This window comes from Pristiophorus japonicus, chromosome 16, assembly GCF_044704955.1.
Source record: "Pristiophorus japonicus isolate sPriJap1 chromosome 16, sPriJap1.hap1, whole genome shotgun sequence".
NCBI lineage: Eukaryota > Metazoa > Chordata > Chondrichthyes > Pristiophoridae > Pristiophorus > Pristiophorus japonicus.
In genome coordinates this window covers 100357014-100381505 of record NC_091992.1, presented here as the reverse complement: position 1 = coordinate 100381505, position 24492 = coordinate 100357014, and the positions used below count along the sequence as shown (strand labels likewise).

General features: G+C 45.4%; 1 protein-coding gene across 2 annotated transcripts in view; it reads left to right on the top strand.

Annotated features, from left to right (window-relative positions):
* cfap52 (cilia and flagella associated protein 52) overlaps positions 1 to 24492 on the top strand; it is a 131922-nt gene that overhangs the window by 43352 nt on the left and 64078 nt on the right. For both annotated transcript variants that reach the window (XM_070858184.1, XM_070858185.1), the window contains exon 7: positions 12033 to 12133. In XM_070858184.1, the coding sequence (XP_070714285.1) occupies positions 12033 to 12133 (101 nt within the window). The remainder of the gene's footprint in view (positions 1 to 12032; positions 12134 to 24492) is intronic.

Genomic DNA, 24492 nt, shown 5'->3' with positions numbered 1-24492 from the left:
AATGCTTCGTCCCGCATCCAAAGATGGGCACTAACATTATCTGTGTATGATTATGTAATCACAAACCTGGCACTGAGAAATGTGCGCATGCCCTCAGTCGGCTGCCATTGCCCACCACCGGGGTGGAAATGGCGCAGCCCGCAGACTTGCTCCTTGTAATGAATTCTTTTGAGAGCGAGGGGTCACCCATCACCATTCGCCAGATCAGGACCTGGACTAGCCAAGACCCAGTGCTATCACTAGTAAAAAGCTGCGTCCTCAATGGGAGCTGGTCGGCGGTCCCAGGGGAAATGCAAGACGAAATTAAGCCGTTCCACCAATGCAAGAGCGAAATGTCCATCCATTCGGACTGCCTGCTATGGGGGAATCGTGTAATTTTGCCAAAAAATGACAGGGAAACGTTTATACGCAACCTTCACAGGACCCACCCAGGCGTAGTCATTATGAAGGCTATCGCCAGGTTACATGTTTGGTGGCCCGGCATTGACTCGGAATTGGAGTCATGCATACACCAGTGCAACACTTGCTCACAGTTGAACAACACACCCAAGGAGGCCCCTCTGAGCTTGTCGTCATGGCCCTCCAACCCGTGGTCCAGGGTCCACGTAGATTTTGCCAGGCCTTTTCTAGGGAAGATGTTTCTAGTAACAGTGGACGCTTATTCTAAATGGATTGAATGTATAATAATGTCGTCATGTACGTCCACTGCCACCATTGAAAGCCTCCGGGCCATGTTCATCACCCATGGTTTGCCTGACATCCTTGTTAGTGACAATGAACCATGCGTCACCAGCTCGGAATTCAACGAGTTCATGACCCGCAATGGCATCAAGCATGTCAGGTCTGCACCATTTAAGCCCGCATCTAATGGTCAAACGGAACGGGCAGTCCAAACCGTCAAGCAGAGCTTGAAATGCATGACGGACGGTTCCCTGCAGACCCGGTTATCTCGGATTCTGCTCAGCTACCGCACACTTACCTGGGTTCCCCCCCGCAGAATTGCTAATGCAGCAAGCACTCAAAACCAGGCTCTCCTTAGTCCACCCAGACCTCAATGATCATGTAGAAACCCGGCGTCACCAGCATAACATGTACCACGATCACGCGGCTGTATCACGTGACATTGAGGTCAATGACTCTGTATTTGTTCTTAATTACGGTCATGGTCCCAAATGGGTTGCTGGCACTGTGTTAGCCAAGGAGGGGAATAGAGTGTTTGTTGTCAAACTTTTGAATGGACAAATGTGCAGAAAGCACTTGGATCAGACCAAACTGCGGTTCACTGATAACCAAGAACAGTTTGAAGAGGACATTACCATCATTGATCCACCCACACACACCCAACCAGCAATCGACCTCGCGGTCAACCACGAGGATGAACCCACCATGCCCGACAGTCCGATCAGACCAGCCACACCGCAGTGCAGCAATGATCTGACCGACTCACCCATGCCAGGACTTCAACTCAGGCAATCAACCCGGGAACGCAGAGCCCCGGATCGCCTCAACTTGTAAATAACTTGTACATAAGACTTTAGGGGGGAATTATGTTATGTATGTAAACACTGCCAACGTGTAAGAATTGCCACCAGGGGGCGCACCTGTGGGAGACCCAAGGGTCACCTGCACACCCTGGGCAAGCAGGTATAAAAGGCAGACTACCATCCTGCCTCCTCACTCTGGAGTTACAATAAAGAAACCAAGGTCACAACAGTTTGAGCTTAAGATGTACAGTCTTGTGGAGTTATTCTAAACGTAACACTATCTCAGCAGCCACTTCCTTTAAGACCCTATGATGCAGCCTATCAGATCCAGGGGACTCGTTCACCTTTAGTCCCATTATTTTATCGAGTACTTTTTCTTTAGTGATAGCGATTGTTTTAAGTTCCCCCCTCCCTATAGACCCTTGATTATCTATTATTGGAATGTTTTTAGTGTCTTCTACCGTGAAGACTGACACAAAATATTTGTTCAAAGTCTCTGTCATTTCCTTGTTCCCCATTATTAATTCCCCGTCTCATCCTCAACGTTTACTTTGGCTACTCTCTTCCTTTTTATATACCTGTAGAAGCTCTTACTATCTTTTTTTTTGCTAGTTTACTCTCATAATCCATCCTCTCTTTATTTTTTTTAGTCATCCTTTGCTGGTTTTTTAAAAATTTCCCAGTCCTCTGGCTTCCCACTAATCTTGGCAACATTGTATGCCATTGTTTTCAATTTGATACATTCCTTTATTTCATAAGAACATAAGAACAGAAGAATTAGGAACAGGAGTAGGCCATCTAGCCCCTCGAGCCTGCTCCGCCATTCAACAAGATCATGGCTGATCTGGCCGTGGACTCAGCTCCACTTACCCGCCCGCTCCCCGTAACCCTTAAATCCCTTATTGGTTAAAATTCTATCTATCTGTGATTTGAATACATTCAATGAGCTAGCCTCAACTGCTTCCTTGGGCAGATAATTCCACAGATTCACAACCCTCTGGGAGAAGAAATTCCTTCTCGACTCGGTTTTAAATTGGCTCCCCCGTATTTTGAGGCTGTGTCCCCTAGTTCTAGTCTCCCCGACCAGTGGAAACAACCTCTCTGCCTCTATCTTGTCTATCCCTTTCATTATTTAAAATGTTTCTGTAAGATAACCCCTCATCCTTCTTATCTCCAACGAGTAAAGACCCAGTCTACTCAATCTATCATCATAAGTTAACCCCCTCATCTCCGGAATTAGCCTAGTGAATCGTCTCTGTACCCCCTCCAAAGCTAGTATATCCTTCCTTAAGTAAGGTGACCAAAACTGCACGCAGTACTCCAGGTGTGGCCTCACCAATACCCTATAAAGTTGCAGCAGGACCTCCCTGCTTTTGTACTCCATCCCTCTCGCAATGAAGGCCAACATTCCATTCGCCTTCCTGATTACCTGCTGCACCTGCAAACTAACTTTTTGGGATTCATGCACAAGGACCTCCAGGTTCCTCTGCACCGCAGCATGTTGTAATTTCTCCCCATTCAAATAATATTCCCTTTTACTGTTTTTTTCCCAAGTTGGATGATCTCACACTTTCCGACATTGTATTCCATCTGCCAAACCTTAGCCCATTCGCTTAACCTATCTAAATCTCTTTGCAGCCTCTCTGAGTCCTCTATACAACCCGCTTTCCCACTAATCTTAGGGCCATTGTACAGCAAAATTCTAAAAGGACAAAGGGTGTTAAAAAAACAAGCCTGAAGGCTTTGTGTCTTAATGCAAGGAGTTTCCGCAATAAGGTGGATGAATTAATTGTGCAAATAGATGTTAATAAATATGATGTGATTGGGATTACGGAGACGTGGCTCCAGGATGATCAGGGCTGGGAACTCAACATTCAGGGGTATTCAACATTCAGGAAGGATAGAATAAAAGGAAAAGGAAAAGGAGGTGGGGTAGCATTGTTGGTTAAAGAGGAGATTAATGCAATAGTTAGGAAAGACATTAGCTTGGATGATGTGGAATCTATATGGGTAGAGCTGCAGAACACCAAAGGGCAAAAAACGTTAGTAGGAGTTGTGTACAGACCTCCAAACAGTAATAGGGATGTTGGGGAGGGCATCAGACAGGAAATTAGAGGTGCATGCAATAAAGGTGTAGCAGTTATAATGGGTGACTTTAATATGCACATAGATTGGGCTAGCCAAACTGGAAGCAATACGGTGGAGGAGGATTTCCTGGAGTGCATAAGGGATGGTTTTCTCGACCAATATGTTGAGGAACCAACTAGGGGGGAGGCCATCTTAGACTGGGTGTTGTGTAATGAGAGAGGATTAATTAGCAATCTCATTGTGCGAGGCCCCTTGGGGAAGAGTGACCATAATATGGTGGAATTCTGCATTAGGATGGAGAATGAAACAGTAATTTCAGAGACCATGGTCCAGAACTTAAAGAAGGGTAAATTTGAAGGTATGAGGCGTGAATTGCCTAGGATAGATTGGCGAATGATACTTAGGGGGTTGACTGTGGATGGGCAATGGCAGACATTTAGAGACCGCATGGATGAATTACAACAATTGTACATTCCTGTCTGGCGTAAAAATAAAAAAGGGAAGGTGGCTCAACCGTGGCTATCTAGGGAAATCAGGGATAGTATTAAAGCCAAGGAAGTGGCATACAAATTGGCCAGAAATAGCAGCGAACCTGGGGACTGGGAGAAATTTAGAACTCAGCAGAGAGGACAAAGGGTTTGATTAGGGCAGGGAAAATGGAGTACGAGAAGAAGCTTGCAGGGAACATTAAGGTGGATTGCAAAAGTTTCTTTAGGTATGTAAAGAGAAAAAGGTTAGTAAAGACAAACGTAGGTCCCCTGCAGTCAGAATCAGGGGAAGTCATAACGGGGAACAAAGAAATGGCAGACCAATTGAACAAGTACTTTGGTTCAGTATTCACTAAGGAGGATACAAACAACCTTCCGGATATAAAAGGGGTCAGAGGGTCTAGTAAGGAGGGGGAACTGAGGGAAATCTTTATTAGTCGGGAAATTGTGTTGGGGAAATTGATGGGATTGAAGGCCGATAAATCCCCAGGGCCTGATGGACTGCATCCCAGAGTACTTAAGGAGGTGGCCTTGGAAATAGCGGATGCATTGACAGTCATTTTCCAACATTCCATTGACTCTGGATCAGTTCCTATCGAGTGGAGGGTAGCCAATGTAACCCCACTTTTTAAAAAAGGAGGGAGAGAGAAAACAGGGAATTATAGACCGGTCAGCGTGACCTCAGTAGTGGGTAAAATGATGGAATCAATTATTAAGGATGTCATAGCAGTGCATCTGGAAAATGGTGACATGATAGGTCCAAGTCAGCATGGATTTGTGAAAGGGAAATCATGCTTGACAAATCTTCTGGAATTTTTTGAGGATGTTTCCAGTAAAGTGGACAAAGGAGAACCAGTTGATGTGGTATATTTGGACTTTCAGAAGGCTTTCGACAAGGTCCCACACAAGAGATTAATGTGCAAAGTTAAAGCACATGGGACTGGGGGTAGTGTGCTGACGTGGATTGAGAACTGGTTGTCAGACAGGAAGCAAAGAGTAGGAGTAAACGGGTACTTTTCAGAATGGCAGGCAGTGACTAGTGGGGTGCCGCAAGGTTCTGTGCTGGGGCCCCAGCTGTTTACATTGTACATTAATGATTTAGACGAGGGGATTAAATGCAGTATCTCCAAATTTGCGGATGACACTAAGTTGGGTGGCAGTGTGAGCTGCGAGGAGGATGCTATTAGGCTGCAGAGTGACTTGGATAGGTTAGGTGAGTGGGCAAATGCATGGCAGATGAAGTATAATGTGGATAAATGTGAGGTTATCCACTTTGGTGGTAAAAACAGAGACAGACTATTATCTGAATGGTGACAGATTAGGAAAAGGGGAGGTGCAACGAGACCTGGGTGTCATGGTACATCAGTCATTGAAAGTTAGCATGCAGGTACAGCAGGCGGTTAAGAAAGCAAATGGCATGTTGGCCTTCATAGCGAGGGGATTTGAATACAGGGGCAGGGAGGTGTTGCTACAGTTGTACAGGGCCTCGTTGAGGCCACACCTGGAGTATTGTGTACAGTTTTGGTCTCCTAACTTGAGGAAGGACATTCTTGCTATTGAGGGAGTGCAGCGAAGATTCACCAGACTGATTCCCGGGATGGCGGGACTGACCTATCAAGAAAGACTGGATCAACTGGGCTTGTATTCACTGGAGTTCAGAAGAATGAGAGGGGACCTCATAGAAACGTTTAAAATTCTGACGGGTTTAGACAGGTTAGATGCAGGAAGAATGTTCCCAATGTTGGGGAAGTCCAGAACCAGGGGTCACAGTCTGAGGATAAGGGGTAAGCCATTTAGGACCGAGATGAGGAGAAACGTCTTCACCCAGAGAGTGGTGAACCTGTGGAATTCTCTACCACAGAAAGTAGTTGAGGCCAATTCACTAAATATATTCAAAAGGGAGTTAGATGAAGTCCTTACTACTCGGGGGATCAAGGGTTATGGCGAGAAAGCAGGAAGGGGGTACTGAAGTTTCATGTTCAGCCATGAACTCATTGAATGGCGGTGCAGGCTAGAAGGGCTGAATGGCCTGCTCCTGCACCTATTTTCGATGTTTCTATGTCATCTGCAAATTTTGTTACACTACACTCTGTCCCCTCTTCCAGGTCATCTATGTATATTGTAAACAGTTGTGGTCCTAGCACCGATCCCTGTGGCACACCACTAACCACCGATTTCCAACCCGAAAAGGAACCATTTATCCCGACTCTTTCTGTTAGCCAGTCAATTCTCTATCCATGCTAATACATTTCCTCTGACTCCGCGTACCTTTATCTTCTGCAGTAACCTTTTGTGTGGCACCTTATCGAATGCCTTTTGGAAATCTAAATACACTACATCCATCGGTACACCTCTATCGACCATGCTCGTTATATCCTCAAAGAATTCCAGTAAATTAGTTAAACATGATTTCCCCTTCATGAATCCATGTTGCGTCTGCTTGATTGCACTATTCCTATCTAGATGTCCCGCTATTTCTTCCTTAATGATAGCTTCAAGCATTTTCCCCACTACAGATGTTAAACTAACCGGCCTATAGTTACCTGCCTTTTGTCTGCCCCCTTTTTTAAACAGAGGCGTTACATTAGCTGCTTTCCAATCCGCTGTTACCTCCCCAGAGTCCAGAGAATTTTGGTAGATTATAACGAATGCATCTGCTATAACTTCCGCCATCTCTTTTAATACCCTGGGATGCATTTCATCAGGACCAGGGGACTTGTCCACTGTTTACACTGTACATTAATGATTTAGATGAGGGGATTAAATGTAGTATCTCCAAATTTGCGGATGACACTAAGTTGGGTGGCAGTGTGAGCTGCGAGGAGGATGCTGTGAGGCTGCAGAGCGACTTGGATAGGTTAGGTGAGTGGGCAAATGCATGGCAGATGAAGTATAATGTGGATAAATGTGAGGTTATCCACTTTGGTGGTAAAAACAGAGAGACAGACTATTATCTGAATGGTGACAGATTAGGAAAAGGGGAGGTGCAAAGAGACCTGGGTGTCATGGTACATCAGTCATTGAAGGTTGGCATGCAGGTGCAGCAGGCGGTTAAGAAAGCAAATGGCATTTTGGCCTTCATAGCAAGAGGATTTGAGTACAGGGGCAGGGAGGTGTTGCTACAGTTGTACAGGGCATTGGTGAGGCCACACCTGGAGTATTGTGTACAGTTTTGGTCTCCTAACCTGAGGAAGGACATTCTTGCTATTGAGGGAGTGCAGCGAAGGTTCACCAGACTGATTCCCGGGATGGCGGGACTGACCTATCAAGAAAGACTGGATCAACTGGCCTTGTATTCACTGGAGTACAGAAGAATGAGAGGGGACCTCATAGAAACATTTAAAATTCTGACGGGGTTAGACAGGTTAGATGCAGGAAGAATGTTCCCAATGTTGGGGAAGTCCAGAACCAGAGGTCACAGTCTAAGGATAAGGGGTAAGCCATTTAGGATGCGGAGGAACTTCTTCACCCAGAGAGTGGTGAACCTGTGGAATTCTCTACCACAGAAAGTTGTTGAGGCCAATTCACTAAATATATTCAAAAAGGAGTTAGATGAGGTCCTTACTACTAGGGGGATCAAGGGGTATGGCGAGAAAGCAGGAATGGGGTACTGAAGTTTCATGTTCAGCCATGAACTCATAGAATGGCGGTGCAGGCTAGAAGGGCCGAATGGCCTACTCCTGCACCTATTTTCTATGTTTCTATTTTCTATGAGTCCCATTAGCCTATCCAGCACTAGCCACCTAGTGATAGTGATTGTCTCAAGGTCCTCCCTTCCCACAATTCGTGTGACCAGCAATTTTTGGCATGGTTTTTGTGTCTTCCACTGTGAAGACCGAAGCAAAATAATTGTTTAAGGTCTCAGCCATTTCCACATTTCCCATTATTAAATCCCCTTTCTCATCTTCTAAGGGACCAACATTTACTTTAGTCACTCTTTTCCGTTTTATATATCTGTAAAAGCTTTTACTATCTGTTTTTATGTTTTGCACAAGTTTACTTTCGTAATCTATCTTTCCTTTCTTTATTGCTTTCTTAGTCATTCTTTGCTGTCGTTTAAAATTTTCCCAATCTTCTATTTTCCCACTAACCTTGGCCACCTTATACGCATTGGTTTTTAATTTGATACTCTCCTTTATTTCCTTGGTTATCCACGGCTGGTTATCCCTTCTCTTACCACCCTTCTTTTTCACTGGAATATATTTTTGTTGAGCACTATGAAAGAGCTCCTTAAAAGTCCTCCACTGTTCCTCAATTGTGCCACCGTTTATAGTCTGTGTTTCCAGTCTACTTTAGCCAACTCTGCCCTCATCCATCTGTAGTCCCCTTTGTTTAAGCATAGTACGCTCATTTGAGACACTACTTCCTCACCCTCAATCTGTGTTACAAATTCAACCATACTGTGATCACTCATTCCGAGAGGATCTTTTATTAGGAGATCGTTTATTATTCCTGTCTCATTACACAGGACCAGATCGAAGATAGCTTGCTCCCTTGTAGGTTCTGTAACATACTGTTCTAAGAAACAATTCCGTATGCATTCTATGAATTACTCCTCAAGGCTACCCCGTGCGATTTGATTAGACCAATTAATATGTAGGTTAAAATCTCCCATGATTACTGCCGTTCCTTTTTCACATGCCTCCATTATTCCCTTGATTATTGCCCGCCCCACTGTGAAGTTATTATTTGGGGGCCTATAAACTACGCCCACCAGTGACTTTTTCCCCTTACTATCTCTAATCTCCACCCACAATGATTCAACATTTTGTTCATTAGAGTCAATATCGTCTCTCACAACTGCCCTGATATCTTCCTTTATTAACAGAGCTACCCCACCTCCTTTCCCTTCTTGTCTATCTTTCCGAATTGTCAGCTACCCCAGTATCTTTAATTCCCAGTCTTGGCCACCCTGCAACCATGTTTCTGTAATGGCCACCAAATCATACCCATTTGCAATGATTTGTGCCGTCAACTCATTTACTTTATTTTGAATGCTGCGTGCGTTTAGGTAGAGTGTTTTAATACTAGTTTTTAAATCATGATTTTTAGTTTTGACCCCTTCTGCAGCCCCTTTATATTCATACATATTGTCCCTTCCTATCACCTTGTGGTTTACAGTTACCCCAGTGCTACTCTGCTCTGTTGCCTCCTGCCTTTTGCATTCTTTCTTGGGGTCCTGTTCGTCTGAGCTCTCACCCATTCTAACTAGCTCAGAGCCCTCTCCTGTGTTCCGAATACTCCTTGCATTGAGGCACCGCGCTTTCATGCTTGCCTTTTTATTACACTTTGACCCTTTAGAATTTTGCTGTACAGTGACCCTTTTTGTTTTTTGCCTTGGGTTTCTCTGCCCTCCACTTTTACTCATCTCCTTTCTGTCTTTTGCTTTTGTCTCCTTTTGTTTCCCTCTGTCTCCCTGCATTGGTTCCCATCTCCCTGCATTGGTTCCCATCCCCCTGCCATATTAGTTTATCTCCTCCCCAACAGCATTAGCAAACACTCCCCCTAGGGCATTGGTTCCGGTCCTGCCTAGGTGCAGACCGTCCGGTTTGTACTGATCCCACCTCCCCCAGAACCGGTTCCAATGCCCCAGGAATTTGAATCCCTCCCTGCTGCATCACTGCTCAAGCCACGTATTCATCTGAGCTATCCTGTGATTCCTACTCTGACTAGCACGTGACACAGGTAGCAATCCTGAGATTACTACTTTTGAGGTCCTACGTTTTAATTTAGCTCCTAGCTCCTTAGTTAGCCATGGATTGTTCTCCCTTCTCTTAAAGTCTTTCCTTCTCACTGGAATATATTTTTGTTGAGAGTTATGAAATATCTCCTTAAATGTCTGCTACTGCTTACCAACCCCGTCTTACACTTTAATCTATTTTCTCAGTCCACTTTAGCCAACTCTGCCTTCATACTTTTGTAATCACCTTTATTTAAGATGAGGACACTGGTTTGAGACCCAACTTTCTCACCCTTCAACTGAATTTGAAATTCAACCATGCTATGATCACTCTTTCTTAGAGGATCCTTTAATATGAGATCATTTATTAGTCCTGTCTCATTACACAGTACCAGATCTAAGATAGCCTGCTCCCTGGTTGGCTCCATAACCATCCCGGATACACTCTATGAACTCTTCCTCAAGGCTACCTTGGCCAATTTGATTTGTCCAATCAATATGAAGATTAAAATCGCTCATGATTCTAACCGTACCTTTCTTACAAGCCTCCATTATTTCTTGATTTACACTCTGTCCAATAGTGTAGCTACTGTTAGGGGGCCTGTAGACTATGCCCACCAGTGACTTCTTCCCCTTATTATTTCTTATCTCCACCCAAACTGATTCTACTTATTGATCTCCTGAGCCACTATAATTTCTCACTACTGCACTGATCTCATCTTTCTGGAATGCTTTCAGTGCTACTATTCTGCTCAGACTGTATGGACATGGACAAATATTAGCATAATTTTGATTCTTCTTGGAAGTATTTTACAAATTGTTGTCACTTGGGGCCCAACTTTGGCCATGACTTGCATCATTTTTTTTGGAGTAAGTTGTTTTTTTCTGGCATAAGTTTAAAAAATGCTATTTTCCCCAAAATATTTGCTCCAGAGTAAGTCAGTTAGTTACGATTTTTTTTTAGGTCAGTTTTTTTTTCAAAAGGGGGCGTTCCCAGACACTTATGGCAGTTTTGACCATTTATGCCACTTTGGCCAGCAAAAACTTACTCCAAATCGACTTAGGTCAGCGTATGTGGCCAGCTCTGAAAAACCTTGTGGGCAGTGAAGAGAAAGCAGTGCACATTCGGCAGTCATTAGGGCAGGGATAGGGGAGGGAAGGGAACTGGAGAGGATCTCAACAACCAAGCACGAAACATTGCAAGGAAAAGCTCAAACAATTAAAATGCTAATAAGAATGAAGTAAATCCTACCGGAGAAATGAGAGCTGCTGGCCGCTATGTCGGGGGTGGGGGCGCGGTGGGGTGGGGGGTGCTATCCAGAGAGAGAGAAAGATGCTGGTATACAAAACACTTTCTCCCCCCACCCCCACCCCCACCCCCCCCGCCCCCCCCTGCCGAATATACTCTTTCTCTTCTCCACCCCAAAACACTCTTTCTCTCCCTCCCCCCAAAACTCTCCTTCTCCCCCCCAATACACTCTTTCTCTCCCTGCCCGCAAAACTCCCCCCCCCAACAAACTCCCCCCCCCCCCCACCACCACATTCTTTATCTCCCCCGCTCCCCCAAAAACTCTCCTCCTCCCCTCTCCCTCCCCCCCCCACCCCCAATCAAAACTCTCAAGCACAACCAGGAACTCAGCGGGCCGGCCGGCCAGTGTGGGAGGCCACTCGGCAGGGGATAGGGTGCGGCGAACATCGGGGCGTCCCTTCGGCTGGGGATAGGGGCTGCGAGCATCGGGTCATGCTCACAGCCCGCAGGACACGCTGGGAGGGCAGGAGCATGCGCGCAGACTTCACTGCGCATGCGCACAGGTGCCGGCACTGTTTTCGGCGCTGACCTGTTGCTCCGCCGCCCACTTCAGAATGCATGCCACGCCAGGACTCTGGGGACTCCGAAGAGCGGCCAGGATGGGGCCCCTTTTTCCGGCACTATTTCCAGCACGCAAAGTCGCCGCATTTAAGGTAAGTGCGCCGAAAAAAGGGTTTGGGCATAGTTGGGCCCTTGGTTTTCAAATGCAAGCACCTATTATCTGTCCAGAGAGGTATTAGTATATGGTTGGGACCTATTTGCTTCAGGTAAGGAGCAGTGGGTGTATGGAGGAATCTAGGAAAACAAGGGGAATAGCCAAAAGTGAAAGTCTTAAAAAATAGTTATCAAGGTAATTAAAATGTAGATATTGTGAGAGCATTGATGTTTTAATTTTCCACATTGCAATGCTGGTATTTGCTGTACCAGCATCATTACTGAAGTGAAATGGAATTTGAATGTTTCATCTCACATATCATCTACAGGGAGTCACTGCAGTAGTAGAACTAAAATCAGGGGACGTCCTTGTTGGATCAGGAGATGGTATTGTAGCTCTGTGCAAAGTACCAAACTTCAAGACAATCAAGTATGTTTGAATGTATTTGTGTCTCTTTCTTAATCTTATGTATTAACAAATTACTATTTATAATTACTTAAATAGTGTTTCGTAAGGAATTGCAAAAATGATTAAAAGTAGGATTCAGTACAGCAGCATTTTGCTGTAAAAATAGCACTACTTCCATTTTTAAAACAGTAATCAGCAGTTTATGGTTCAGTTTGAAATTGCCTGACATTGCATTGTTGAGCTGAATTACATTTATCTTTTAATGTACCATCGAGTTGTATTAAGACACTCGTAATTATTCATTTCTAGGGGGAAACAGAATCCGAAGTGTAATTTTCCTTTCCCACCATCATCATGATCATCAACCATATTAAAGGCCAAGAGACAGGCAACCTGCTCCTAGGTTTTGACAGTACCACTCTATAATTAATATTCAGAATTGTGTAAAAATGGCCCAGGTGATTCGCCTTTGATTCTTTTCTTTGTGGTCCACGTGATGTAGATTGGGCACATCTGATCTAGCTGATGTAGGTTTTAGGATCAGAGTCAAAGATTAGCGTTTCATCTCCTTAATGGTCCATAATTTGCTGTAGCAGGACATCTAACAGCATCTGCCGTCAGTTAGACTTGCCATTGCAGGTTTAGGTTCTTGATTTTTTTCTCCGTGGCAAGTTGCTGAAAGTGTGAGCTGATAATGTCGCTCAGATGGAAACAGAGCATCTGGGACTTGAAAGAACAGGACAAAAAAACGTGCATCTCTTTAACCAATTCAATTGAAGTAATGTGAAATTAACAGTCCAAGGACTGAGTATGAAGTGTAAATTAGAGTAGATAAATTCAATGTTAAATCAGGTATAAAAAGAGAAATAAAAAGAGCGAAAGAAAGATTGGATTAAGGGAGAGATAAAAACAGACAGAAGGGAAAAGTTTTTTAAAAAATTAAAAATTTTACATTTTAATGATCTCCAACAACAATTAAAACCTGAAGGAATGAGACTCCACACATAATAGTTAATTTTCAGTGCCAGAGAGGTTGACTGATGGTAATTAATACTTATCATGTCATGAAAAGGACTCTTGTACTGAAATGGACAAGTTTCTGTGACAAGTTTAATTTGCTTCTACCGTGCAAATACTTCACATCATTCAATGCATTTCAATGGTAAGAGAGTCAGTGAGATGTCATTTTCACAAAGTTAATGGCGGAGCGGTGCATCTCGGACAAGAAACTTTTGTATATCCACGTTTAACCATGAATCTGCACCTCGCCTGAAGTTGCTGTATCGTTTGCTCATAAATAATGACAATCGCCATTCATTGGTCCCTCTAATTTTTTTTGGGTGCATGGTCCTTTTAACCGGCTGCAGGGTCATTCAAATCTTTGCGCATGCACAGTTTCTCCCATGTAAAAGCCTGCGAGCAGCCTGCACGAGACTTCCAGACCGTGCAGCTTAACGGAAACTTTGGCGCCATTAACCTCACCGTTACTTTGACAGCAAATTCTGGCCCATTATTCCTCCTTTACTTCCTGCGGAGTCAGAGCATTTTAATTTTTTTGAATATATATGATCAGACATTATGAAGAAAAGACACTGCGATGTGTGTGCGCATTAGGTCCGTGCAGCAGAGCAGGTCTCCAGTCGTCCTGGTTAACCCTTGTCACTGGATAAAGGCCTAGCTCTCTCAAGCCCGTGTGATGGCTGATGTGCAACGGTCACCACACGTTAAAAAAAATCCTCGCACAGGCATCTTCCACCCCTTCAATTGGAGTTCGGGACTGGAATATCGGGTCCATCATTGAAACATCTGTGAACTCATGTGGAAGCAAGTCATACTTGTTCGAGGGACCGCCTATGATGATGATATACAAATATTTAAATGAAACTGGGCTGCTGTACTAAAGCAGATTATAACAATGAAGTTCAGTGTTTAGTAGATGTAAAATCTTGCAGCAATCCTGATGATTTTACAGCTGATTTTACCAGGCTCGGTTGGCAGTGCGTGCATAGATTGCCAAATTGGGTGCACAGTCCTGTGTGACTGATGTGCTATGTGCCACATTTTAAGGCAAACAAATGGCCAGCTTTAGACCTGCAAATATTATCATTAAAAAAAGCTTCATCAAGTTTCATGTTGTTCGTGCCAGCTCCTCACATAAAGCAGCTGCTGCATATAAAACAGGCACATCATTGTTTGGCTGGCCTGTAGAAGTAAGTTTTATAAATTTTGAATGTAGATAACAAAGTTTAATTTTTTTTTACGTAAGACCTAGTTTATTCTGCATTTTAGTTACTGCACTAATTTCTGTTGCCAAGGAAAGACAGGTTTTTTTTCCATTATGTAACTTTTAGAACCCTTTTTTATCTATAGTCGCCTTTCTTCCAGGTGAAATGTCATTTTTTTGAGGGGAGGTTTCGATAGTACAACATGATTTATGTGTGGAAGATTACTTCATGAGGTAATAAGAAAGGTAGCTGTGATTACAGCTCGAGCGTCATGTATGCACCTGTTAAGTTCAGAATAACTCCACGAGACTGTGTTGTAGGCTCAAACCATAGTGACCTTGGTCTCTTTAATATAACTCCAAAGTGAGGCAGCAGCATGGTGGACTGCCTTTTATACCTGCTTGCTCCAGGGTGCACAATGACCTATAGGTCTCCCATAGGTGTGTCCCCTAGTGGCAAGTCTTACACAAGGTGAGGTTTACATGCATACATAACATCACTTCCCCCCCAAAGTCCTATGTACAAGTTATTTACATGTTGAGGCGATCTGGCACTCTGCATTCCCGGGTCGATCATCTGAGTTGAAGTCCTGGCATGGGTGAGTTGGTCGGATCATTGCTGCATGGCAGCGCGGCTGGTCTGATCGGACTGCCGGGCAAGGTGGGTTTATCCTCGTGGTTGACAGCGAGGTCGATTGCTGGTTGGGTGTGTGTGGGTGGATCATAGATGGTAAAGTCTTCTTCAAACTGTTCTTGGTTGTCCGTGAATCGCAGTTTGGTCTGATCCAAGTGCTTTCTGCACGTTTGCCCATTCAACAATTTAACAACAAACACTCTATCCCCGTCCTTGGCTGAGACAGTGCCGGCAATCCACTTGGGACCGTGACCATAATTTAGAACAAACACCAGATCATTAACCTCAATGTCACACGATACCGCCGCGCGATCGTGATACACGTTATGCCGCCGAGTTTCTATGTGATCATTGAGATCCGAGTGGACTAAGGAGAGCCTGGTTTTGAGTGCTCTCTTCATTAACAATTCTGCAGGGGGAACCCCGGTGAGCGAGTGGGGGCGAGTCCGGTAGCTGAGCAGGACCCGAGATAGCCAGGTCTGCAAGGAGCCATCCGTTACACATTTCAAGCTCTGCTTGATGGTTTGGACTGCCCGTTCTGCTTGACCGTTGGATGCGGGCTTAAATGGGGCAGACCTGACATGCTTAATGCCATTGCGGGTCAGGAACTCGTTGAATTCCGAGCTGGTGAAAAATGGTCCATTGTCACTAACAAGGGTGTCGGGCAGACCATGGGTGGCGAACATGGCCCTGAGGCTTTCAATGGTGGCAGTGAATGTACATGATGACATTATTATACATTCAATCCATTTAGAATAAGCGTCCACTGTTACTAGAAACATCTTCCCTAGAAAAGGCCCAGCAAAATCTACCTGGACCCTGGACCACGGGTTGGAGGGCCATGACGACAAGCTCAGAGGGGCCTCCCTGGGTGTGTTGTTCAACTGTGAGCAAGTGTTGCATTGGTGTATGCATGACTCCAGTTCCGAGTCAATGCCGGGCCACCAAACATGTAACCTGGCGATAGCCTTCATCATGACTATGCCTGGGTGGGTGCTGTGTAGGTCGCATATAAAACGTTTCTCTGCCTTTTTTTGGCACAACCACGCGATTCCTCCATAGGAGACAATCCGATTGGATGGACAATTCATCCTTACGTCGGTGAAACAGCTTAATTTCATCTTGCATTTCCCCAGGAACTGCCGACCAGCTCCCATTGAGGATGCAGCTTTTTACTAGTGATAGCACAGGATCTTAGCTAGTCCAGGTCCTGATCTGGAAAACCATGATGGGTGATCCCTCGCTCTCAAAGTCATCCATTACCAGAAGCAAGTCTGTGGGTTGCGCCATTTCCACCACGGTGGTGGGCAATGGCAGCCGACTAAGGGCGTCAGTGCAGTTCTCAGTGCCTGGTCTGTGGCAGATTACATAGTCATATGCAGACAATGTTAGTGCCCATCTTTGGATGCAGGATGAATCATTGGTGTTGATACCTTTGCTTTCGGAGAACAGTGAAGTAAGCAGTTTGTAGCCGGTTTCGAGCTCGAACCGGAGACCAAATAGATATTGGTACACTTTCTTAACCTGTATACACATGCCAACACTTCTTTCTCAACCATGCTGTATGTTCTTTCAGCCTTGGATAAACTTCTGGACGCCGGTTGCAACCGGTTGCGGTTTGCCTGACCCATTTACTTGCTGTAACACACAACCGACCCCGTACGACGACGCATCACAAGCTAGTACTAAACGTTTACATGGGTCATACAATACAAGTAACTTGTTCGAGGATAGCTGGTTTCTGGCCTTATTAAAGGCTGTCTCTTGAGATTTACCCAAAACCCAGTCGTCACCCTTGCGTAACAATAAATGCAAGGGTTCCAGCAAAGTGCTCAACCCCGGTAGAAAGTTACCAAAATAGTTGAGACCCAGGAACGAACGCAGCTCCGTCACATTCTGTGGTCTGGGTGCATTCATGATGGCCTCCGTCTTGGAGTCCGTGGGTCTGAAGCTGTCTGCCGCAATCTTTCTCCCAGAAATTTGACCTCTGGCGCCAGGAAAACACACTTGGAGCGTTTCAGCCTGAACCCCACTCTGTCCAATCGCTTTAGAACCTCTTCCAAGTTGTGCAAGTGTTCAGTGGTGTTGCGACCAGTGATCAAGATGTCATCTTGGAACACCACGGTGCATGGAACTGATTTCAGCAGACTCTCCATGTTCCTCTGGCAGATGGCCGCAGTTGAGCGAATCCCAAAGGGGCATCTGTGGTCCTTTGTGTGTGTTGATGCACATCAATTTCTTTGACAGTTCAGCCAGCTCCTGTGTCATGTAAGCAGAGGTTAGGTCTAGCTTGGTGAACGACGTTCCCCCCGCTAGCGTTGCGAATAAGTCCTCCGCTTTGGGTATTGGGTACTGGTCCTGTAACGAGACTCGGTTGATCGTTACCTTGTAGTCCCCACAGATTCTGACCGTCCCATCGCTCTTTAGCACGATTGAACTCGACTGGCGATATGATTCCCTCTCGTTGAAGTCTGTTCAGCTCGATCTCGACTTTCTCTCGCATCACAAATGGGACTGTTCGGGCCTTGTGATGAACGAGCCGTGCCCCAGGAACAAGATGGATCTGTAACTTGGCGCCTGTGAAGTTGCCGATGTCTGGCTCAAATAACGGCAGGAATTTGTTTAGCACCTAGGCGCACGGGGCGTCATCCACCGAAGACAGTGCTTTGATGTCGTCCCAGTTCCATTGGATCGTTCACCGAACAGCGTTGGGCCATCGCCTGGTACAATCCATAGTGGTAAATCATGCACCATTCCGTCGTATGATACTTTCACTGCCACAATGCCGATAACAGGTATGAATTCTTTGGCGCAGCGTTGTGTGAATCGAGCTCAGTTTTGGCCTCCATGCCTTGTTGCCCCACAGTTTCTCAAAAGCCTTCTGGCTCATGATTGATTTACTTGCCCCCGTGTCCAATTCCATGGAGACTGGAATGCCGTTAAGTTTAACTTTTAACATTATCGGAGGGCTTTTGGTGGTGAAGGTGTGTACCCCATACACTTGCTCCTCATCCTCAGTTTGGGTTGCCTCTCCTGCTCGTTCAGCGTGATCCACACTGGATCAGTTGTCCTCTGCTGACTCTGCCACGTGGTGAGCCAGAGATCACTTGCACATTCGCTGGAGGTGCCCCATTGTTCCACAGCCCTTGCACACATAGTGCTTGAATCGACATTGATGGGCTCTATGACTGCTCCTGCAGCGCCAGCATGGTGTTAATGGATTCGCATTCGTTCCCCACAGCGGCCTCTGAGTCACCCTAGGCCTGGCCTCTGCGGTTGGATGGGCCCTACCATGTACAGTCCTGCCTACTGAAGGCATTATTTCATGCACAGCACTTGCCGGTGAGCTTCGGTGCTGTGAAGATATCTGTTACGTGTTGTCGCTCGTGGATATGAAAGCCTAGGCTATCGCGATGGCCTTGCTCAGATCTAAGGATTCGGCAGACAGCAATTTGCGAAGAATGACATCGTGGCCGATTCCAAGCACAAAAAAGTCCCACAACATTTCTTCCAAAGATCCTGCAAATTTGCACTGTCCCGCAAGGCGCCTTAGGCTGGCGACAAAGCTCGCCACATTCTGGCCCTCGGAGCGCTGGTGCGTGTAAAAGTGATATCTGGCCATTAAGATGCTCTCCTTCAGCTGAAGGTGTTCCTGAGCCAGTGCACACAGCTCTGTGTAAATCTCTTTGTCCAGTGCCAGCAGATTTTTAAGGAGGCGATATATCGAAGACCCACATAAGGTGAGGAGAATCGCCCTGCGCTTGATCGCCGTCTCAGCCGTGTCCAGCTCGTTGGCCACGAAGTACTGGTCAAGACGCTCAACGAAAGCTTCCTAATCATCACCCTGAACAAACCTCTCAAGAATACCAACGGCAGCCATTTCCGCTTGAAAGTTCGTGACCTGTAACTCATCGCCAGTTGTTAAGTTCAGAATAACTCCACAAGACTATGTTGTAGGCTCAAACCATAGTGACCATGGTCTCTTTAATATAACTCCAAAGTGAGGCAGCAGCATTGTGGACTGCCTTTTATACTGCTTGCTCCAGGATGCACAGGTGACCCATAGGTCCCCCACAGGTGTGCCCCCTAGTGTCAAGTCTTACACAAGGTGAGGTTTACATGCATACATAACAGCACCTATCATCATCATCATCATAGGCAGTCCGTCGGAGTCGAGGAAGACTTGCTTCCACTCTTAACATGAGTTCTTAGGTGGCTGTACAATCCAATACGAGAACCGCAGTCTCTGTCACTGGTGGGACAGATAGTCGTTGAGGGAAGGGGTGGGTGGGACTGGTTTGCCGCTCTTTCCGCTGCCTGTGCTTGATTTCTGTATGTTCTCGACGACGAGACTCGAGGTGCTCAGCGCCCTCCCGGATGCACTTCCTCTACTTAGGGCGGTCTTTGGCCAAGGACTCCCAGGTGTCAGTGGGGATGTTGCACTTTATCAGGGTGGCCTTGAGGGTGTCCTTGTAATGTTTCCGCTGCCCACCTTTGGCTCGTTTGCCGTGAAGCTGTTGACACTGTCAACCGCGAGGGTCTTTGGAGCGTCCTTCTCCGTTTCGGATGCCCCCAAAAGTTCATCACCATCCTCCACCTGCTCCACGACAACATGCAGGCCATGATCCTTACCAATGGATCCATTACAGACCCAATCCACGTCCGGACCGGGGTCAAACAGGACTGCATCATCGTCCCAACCCTCTTCTCAATCTTCCTCGCTGCCGTGCTCCACCTCAGAGTCGACAAGCTCCCCGCTGGAATGGAACTAAACTACAGAACCAGTGGGAACCTGTTCAACCTTCGCCGTCTCTAGGCCAGGTCCAAGACCACTCCAACCTCTGTCGTTGAGCTACAGTACGAGGACGACGCCTGCGTCTGCGCACATACAGAGGCTGAACTCCAGGACATAGTCGACGTATTTACTGATGCGTACGAAAGCATGGACTTTACGCTAAACATTAGTAAGACAAAGGTCCTCCACCAGCCTGTCCTCACCGCACAGCATGCACCTATACTTAACCCAAGATCAACATTTACCGACTCAAATAATGCTACCTGGATGTTTCAGAGAGGATATGCCTTTACCAGTAACACTTCACAAGAGAGGCCATCACAGAGCTATGTATCTCTCCCAGATCAGAGATGTTTCTTTCCATAACTTTAAGGATTGGGTTAAGCTTTATGCATGCTAACTTGGGGATATATCCCAAATCTGCCAGCCTGTTGTCCATGGGTTCATCAAGCAAGTTGCTGATGCTATGTTTGTAAGAAGCAAAACACGTTTATCACTTCCCTGCTGGAAGGGAGGCATCGGCTCAACAGTGTATAGAAGTTTTATTAGGTGACCCGGGTCCGGAGAATGCAGGACACCATAGATGTCTCCTGCATAGCCACCTGAACTCCTTACATCTATGATCTAAATGAACAGAAATACCTTCCTTTTGATTAAAGTCGAATTGGTGTTGGACCGCAGCAAAATTATTACTTAATTAAATATCCAATATCTTTTGTGCCCATTCTCCTGGTACCATCCATGATGTCATCATTAGTTGGCTGTCCACCTTGCACAGATTATTTGAAGGACTAGATTGATGGGACAGATGGCTGCTAAACTGTCAGTGCTACCATCTTCAGCAATGGTTGATGGTCTTTCTCAGAAAGACAGAACAGCAGCTGAGTGGAAATAAGCCAAATAATCTAACCAGAATTACTACTGTGTGCATTTTGATATGGTCAAGCACAGATTCTGGTTTTTGGATCTGAGTCATGCTGTATACCCCACCAAATGTCTCCAAAACCATGGGCCAGAATTTTTTGTCAAAATAACGGTGAGGCTAATGGCACTCGCTTTTATTTATGCGTAAATGGTCCAGCAACTTCAGGGGCTAGAACCGCCACGTTTGTGCTTATCGCCCAAAAATAGGCGTTATTTCGGCGTGGGTGGTAAAAAAGGGTTTTCAGATCGCCGGGTTCTCGCCCATTATCAAACCACCTAGTTTACATTTTTGAAAATGGGCGTTACTGTGAGCGATATCACATGGGTGGTAGCGTTACATTTTTTTGACCTTCTGCCATAAAGTGTGGCTGTCCTTAGCAACAGCATGGCAACGCTCGATTCCTGCGATTCTGGAGGTCAAGGGTCACCATGACATGCGCAGAAGAGGAGACAGAGAGAGAGGGAGCTCAGAGGGACTGAAGGCGTGGCTAGGTGTGGTGTGGCTGCTTTGGGAGGAAGGAGGGAGACTTTAAAGCTTCACAGCAAGTAGGCAACCAAAAAGTAGCTGTTACCAGCCACATATTTGGCCGAATTTGCCCTATAATGGAAGGAGAGGAGGAAGCATCACAGCACGCTGTGGAGACTGACGCTGGAGAGAGCAGTGAGGTGGGAGAGGAGAACATTGGAGACCGCAAAAGAGCCAGGAGGTTCTCGGACGAGGCAAATGCACTCTCCTGCAGGAGGTCGAGTCACGTTGGGTTGATTTGACACAGGGAGGGCTTGGGAAGCCTACCCCAAAGGCCTACCAGAGGATATGGACCGAGATAGCAGAGGTGGTCTCATAGGCGACCAACAAGGTGCATGAGAGCAACCAATGCCGCAAACGATGGAACGACCTTGTGTGATCCACAAGAGTAAGTATTACATTGACTTACATGTACTTATGTATTTATATAATTTGATTTGTAACAGTCATGAGTGACTATCAGCAGATGTGAGGTCTTGCACTTTTACTGGGAATGTTTTACTCAAAGCCTGCGGTCACGGTGTATGTCTTTAGGTAAAGAATGCTAATAATCATAATAAATATGATTATATCTGTCGGCTATGTGTTGTATCAGTCTCTGTGACAGTACCTAGCAATGATATCACGCAATGATCTCATGCCATGTCGTAAAGTTACTTTTTACATGTTGAACATGTGATTTATGTCAATGGTGGAAAAAGTGGAGCGTGGGCAGGTGTTGGGTGATATTGGCTGTGATACTTATGATTTCAGACCAATGTTATTGAACATAATCTTGTTGTGCATTGTATCAGATAGCTGGACCGTTACACACTGGTGATTCCTTACCATGAAAGGGTTAAATACAATCAATAAATGCAATAAGTTACATCAATCAACGTAAACTTTAAGTGGCACAAAGGTGATGGACACCATTGATGTCTGAGCTGCACACACACAGCAGTGTGTCAGCGTTGTCACTCACATCAGCGCTCTTTCAGTCAAATCTTTCTGATATCAGCTCCTCATGGAAGAGTGGGATTTAACAAATGCCAGCCACACCGCTGGCGTTAGTTCCACTTTTTGTGGGCGGTTTTTTGAGCGAGCGATATTGTGGACGATATGTGTGTGAGGTGGTGAAATTGAAGATGCCCGATCTCCATGGCTGCTAGTTTGGGTAAATATGCTCATTATGACAAAAAACAGTGGGCAGACGTTAATATTGAATCTCGGCGTTAATTCTGTGCAGAAAGTAACGCTGGGCGATATTATGGGCGTTGAATTCGCCCATTTTGCTGATTCCGCCCAAAAAAAGTGGGCGGGCGGTGATATTTTTTCTCTGCGTTAAGCCCATTGAGAAAATAATGCGCGGCGATATGTCTCCTGAAAAAGCCCGTCAGTTTCCATTTTGTGCCAGAATGGGCATATATGGGTGTTATACGTCATTTCAGTGGTAAAATGGGTGTTAAGTGGGCGTTAAGCATGCAAAAAAAGTGGAGATTCTAGCCCCAGGTGAGGAGCAGATGCATAATTAAGTGTGAATATCCAAATGTTACCATCTGAGTTGCTCCACGCCACCGTTCGCTTTTTGAAAACAGTCTTCCATTGTCTGCCTCACCATTGACTTGCATTGAATGTCATGAAGTTGTTGTATTTGTGAGGGAGGTAAGAACTAAACCCGCCGCAGATATTTAAGGCCACTAATTAGCGCAAGTATCCTTTTAATGTCGTGACAATTGTTAATTATTGCTAATCAACCTCTCCAGTATTGAAAATTAACTATTATAAGTGTGGAGTCTTATTCCTTCAAGTTTTGAATTTCTCAGGGAGATTTTAAAATGTCAAATTTTCAATTTAATTTTTTCTTCTAACTTTTCCTTTCTGTCTCTTTTTCTCTTTCTCTTCTAATCCAATCTTTCTTTCCCTGTCTTTATTTTTCTTTTTGTATCTGATTTGACATTAAATTCACACCCTTTAATTCACTCTCATTCTCAACCCTTCCTGTGTTATATAGAAACATAGAAAATAGGTGCAGGAGTAGCCCATTCGGCCCTTCGAGCTTGTACCGCCATTCAATGAGTTCATGGCTAAACATGCAACTTCGGTACCCCATTCCTGCTTTCTCTCCATACCCCTTGATCCCTTTAGCCATAAGGGCCACATCTAACTCCCTTTTGAATATATCAAACGAACTGGCCTCAACAACTTTCTGTGGCAGAGAATTCCACAGGTTCACAACTCTCTAAATGCAGAAGTTTCTCCTTATCTCGGTCCTAAATGGCTTATCCCTTATCCTTAGACTGTAACCCCTGGTTCTGGACTTCCCCAACATCGGGAACATTCTTCCTGCATCTAACCTGTCCAATCCAGTCAGAATTTTACATGTTTCTATGAGATCCCCTCATTCTTCAAAATTCCAATGAATATAAGCCGAGTAGATCCAGTCGTTCTTTATATGTCAGTCCTGTCATCCCGGGAATCAGTCTGGTGAACCTTCGCTGCACTCCTTCAATAGCAAGAATGTCCTTCCTCAGATTAGGAGACCAAAGCTGTACACAATATTCAAGGTGTGACCTCACCAGGGCCCTGTACAACTGCAGCAAGACCTCCCTGCTCCTACACTCAAATCCTCTCGCTATGAAGGCCAACATGCCATTTGCCTTCTTCACCGCCTGCTGTACCTGCATGCCAACTTTCAATGACTGATGTACCATGACACCCAAGTCTCGTTGCACCTCCCCTTTTCCTAATCTGTCACCATTCAGATAATATTCTGCCTCCCTGTTTTGCCACCAAAGTGGATAACCTCACATTTATCCACATTATACTGCAGTTGCCATGCATTTGCCCATTCACCTAACCTGTCCAAGTCACCCTGCAGCCTCTTAGCATCCTCCTCATAGCTCACACTGCCACCCAGCTTAGTGTCATCTGCAAACTTGGAGATATTACATTCAATTCCTTCGTCCAAATCATTAATGTATGTTGTAAATAGCTGGGGGCCCAGCACTGAACCTTGCGATACACCACTAGTCACTGCCTGCCATTCTGAAAAGGACCCGTTTATTCCTGCTCATTGCTTCCTGTCTGCCAACCAGTTCTCTATCCATGTCAATACATTACCCCCAATACCAGGTGCTTTAATTTTGCACACTAATCTCCTGTGTGGCACCTTGTCAAAAGCCTTTTGAAAGTCCAAATACATCACATCCACTGGTTCTCCCTTGTCCACTCTACTAGTTACATCCTCAAAAAATTCTAGAAGATTTGTCAAGCATGATTTCCCTTTCATAAATCC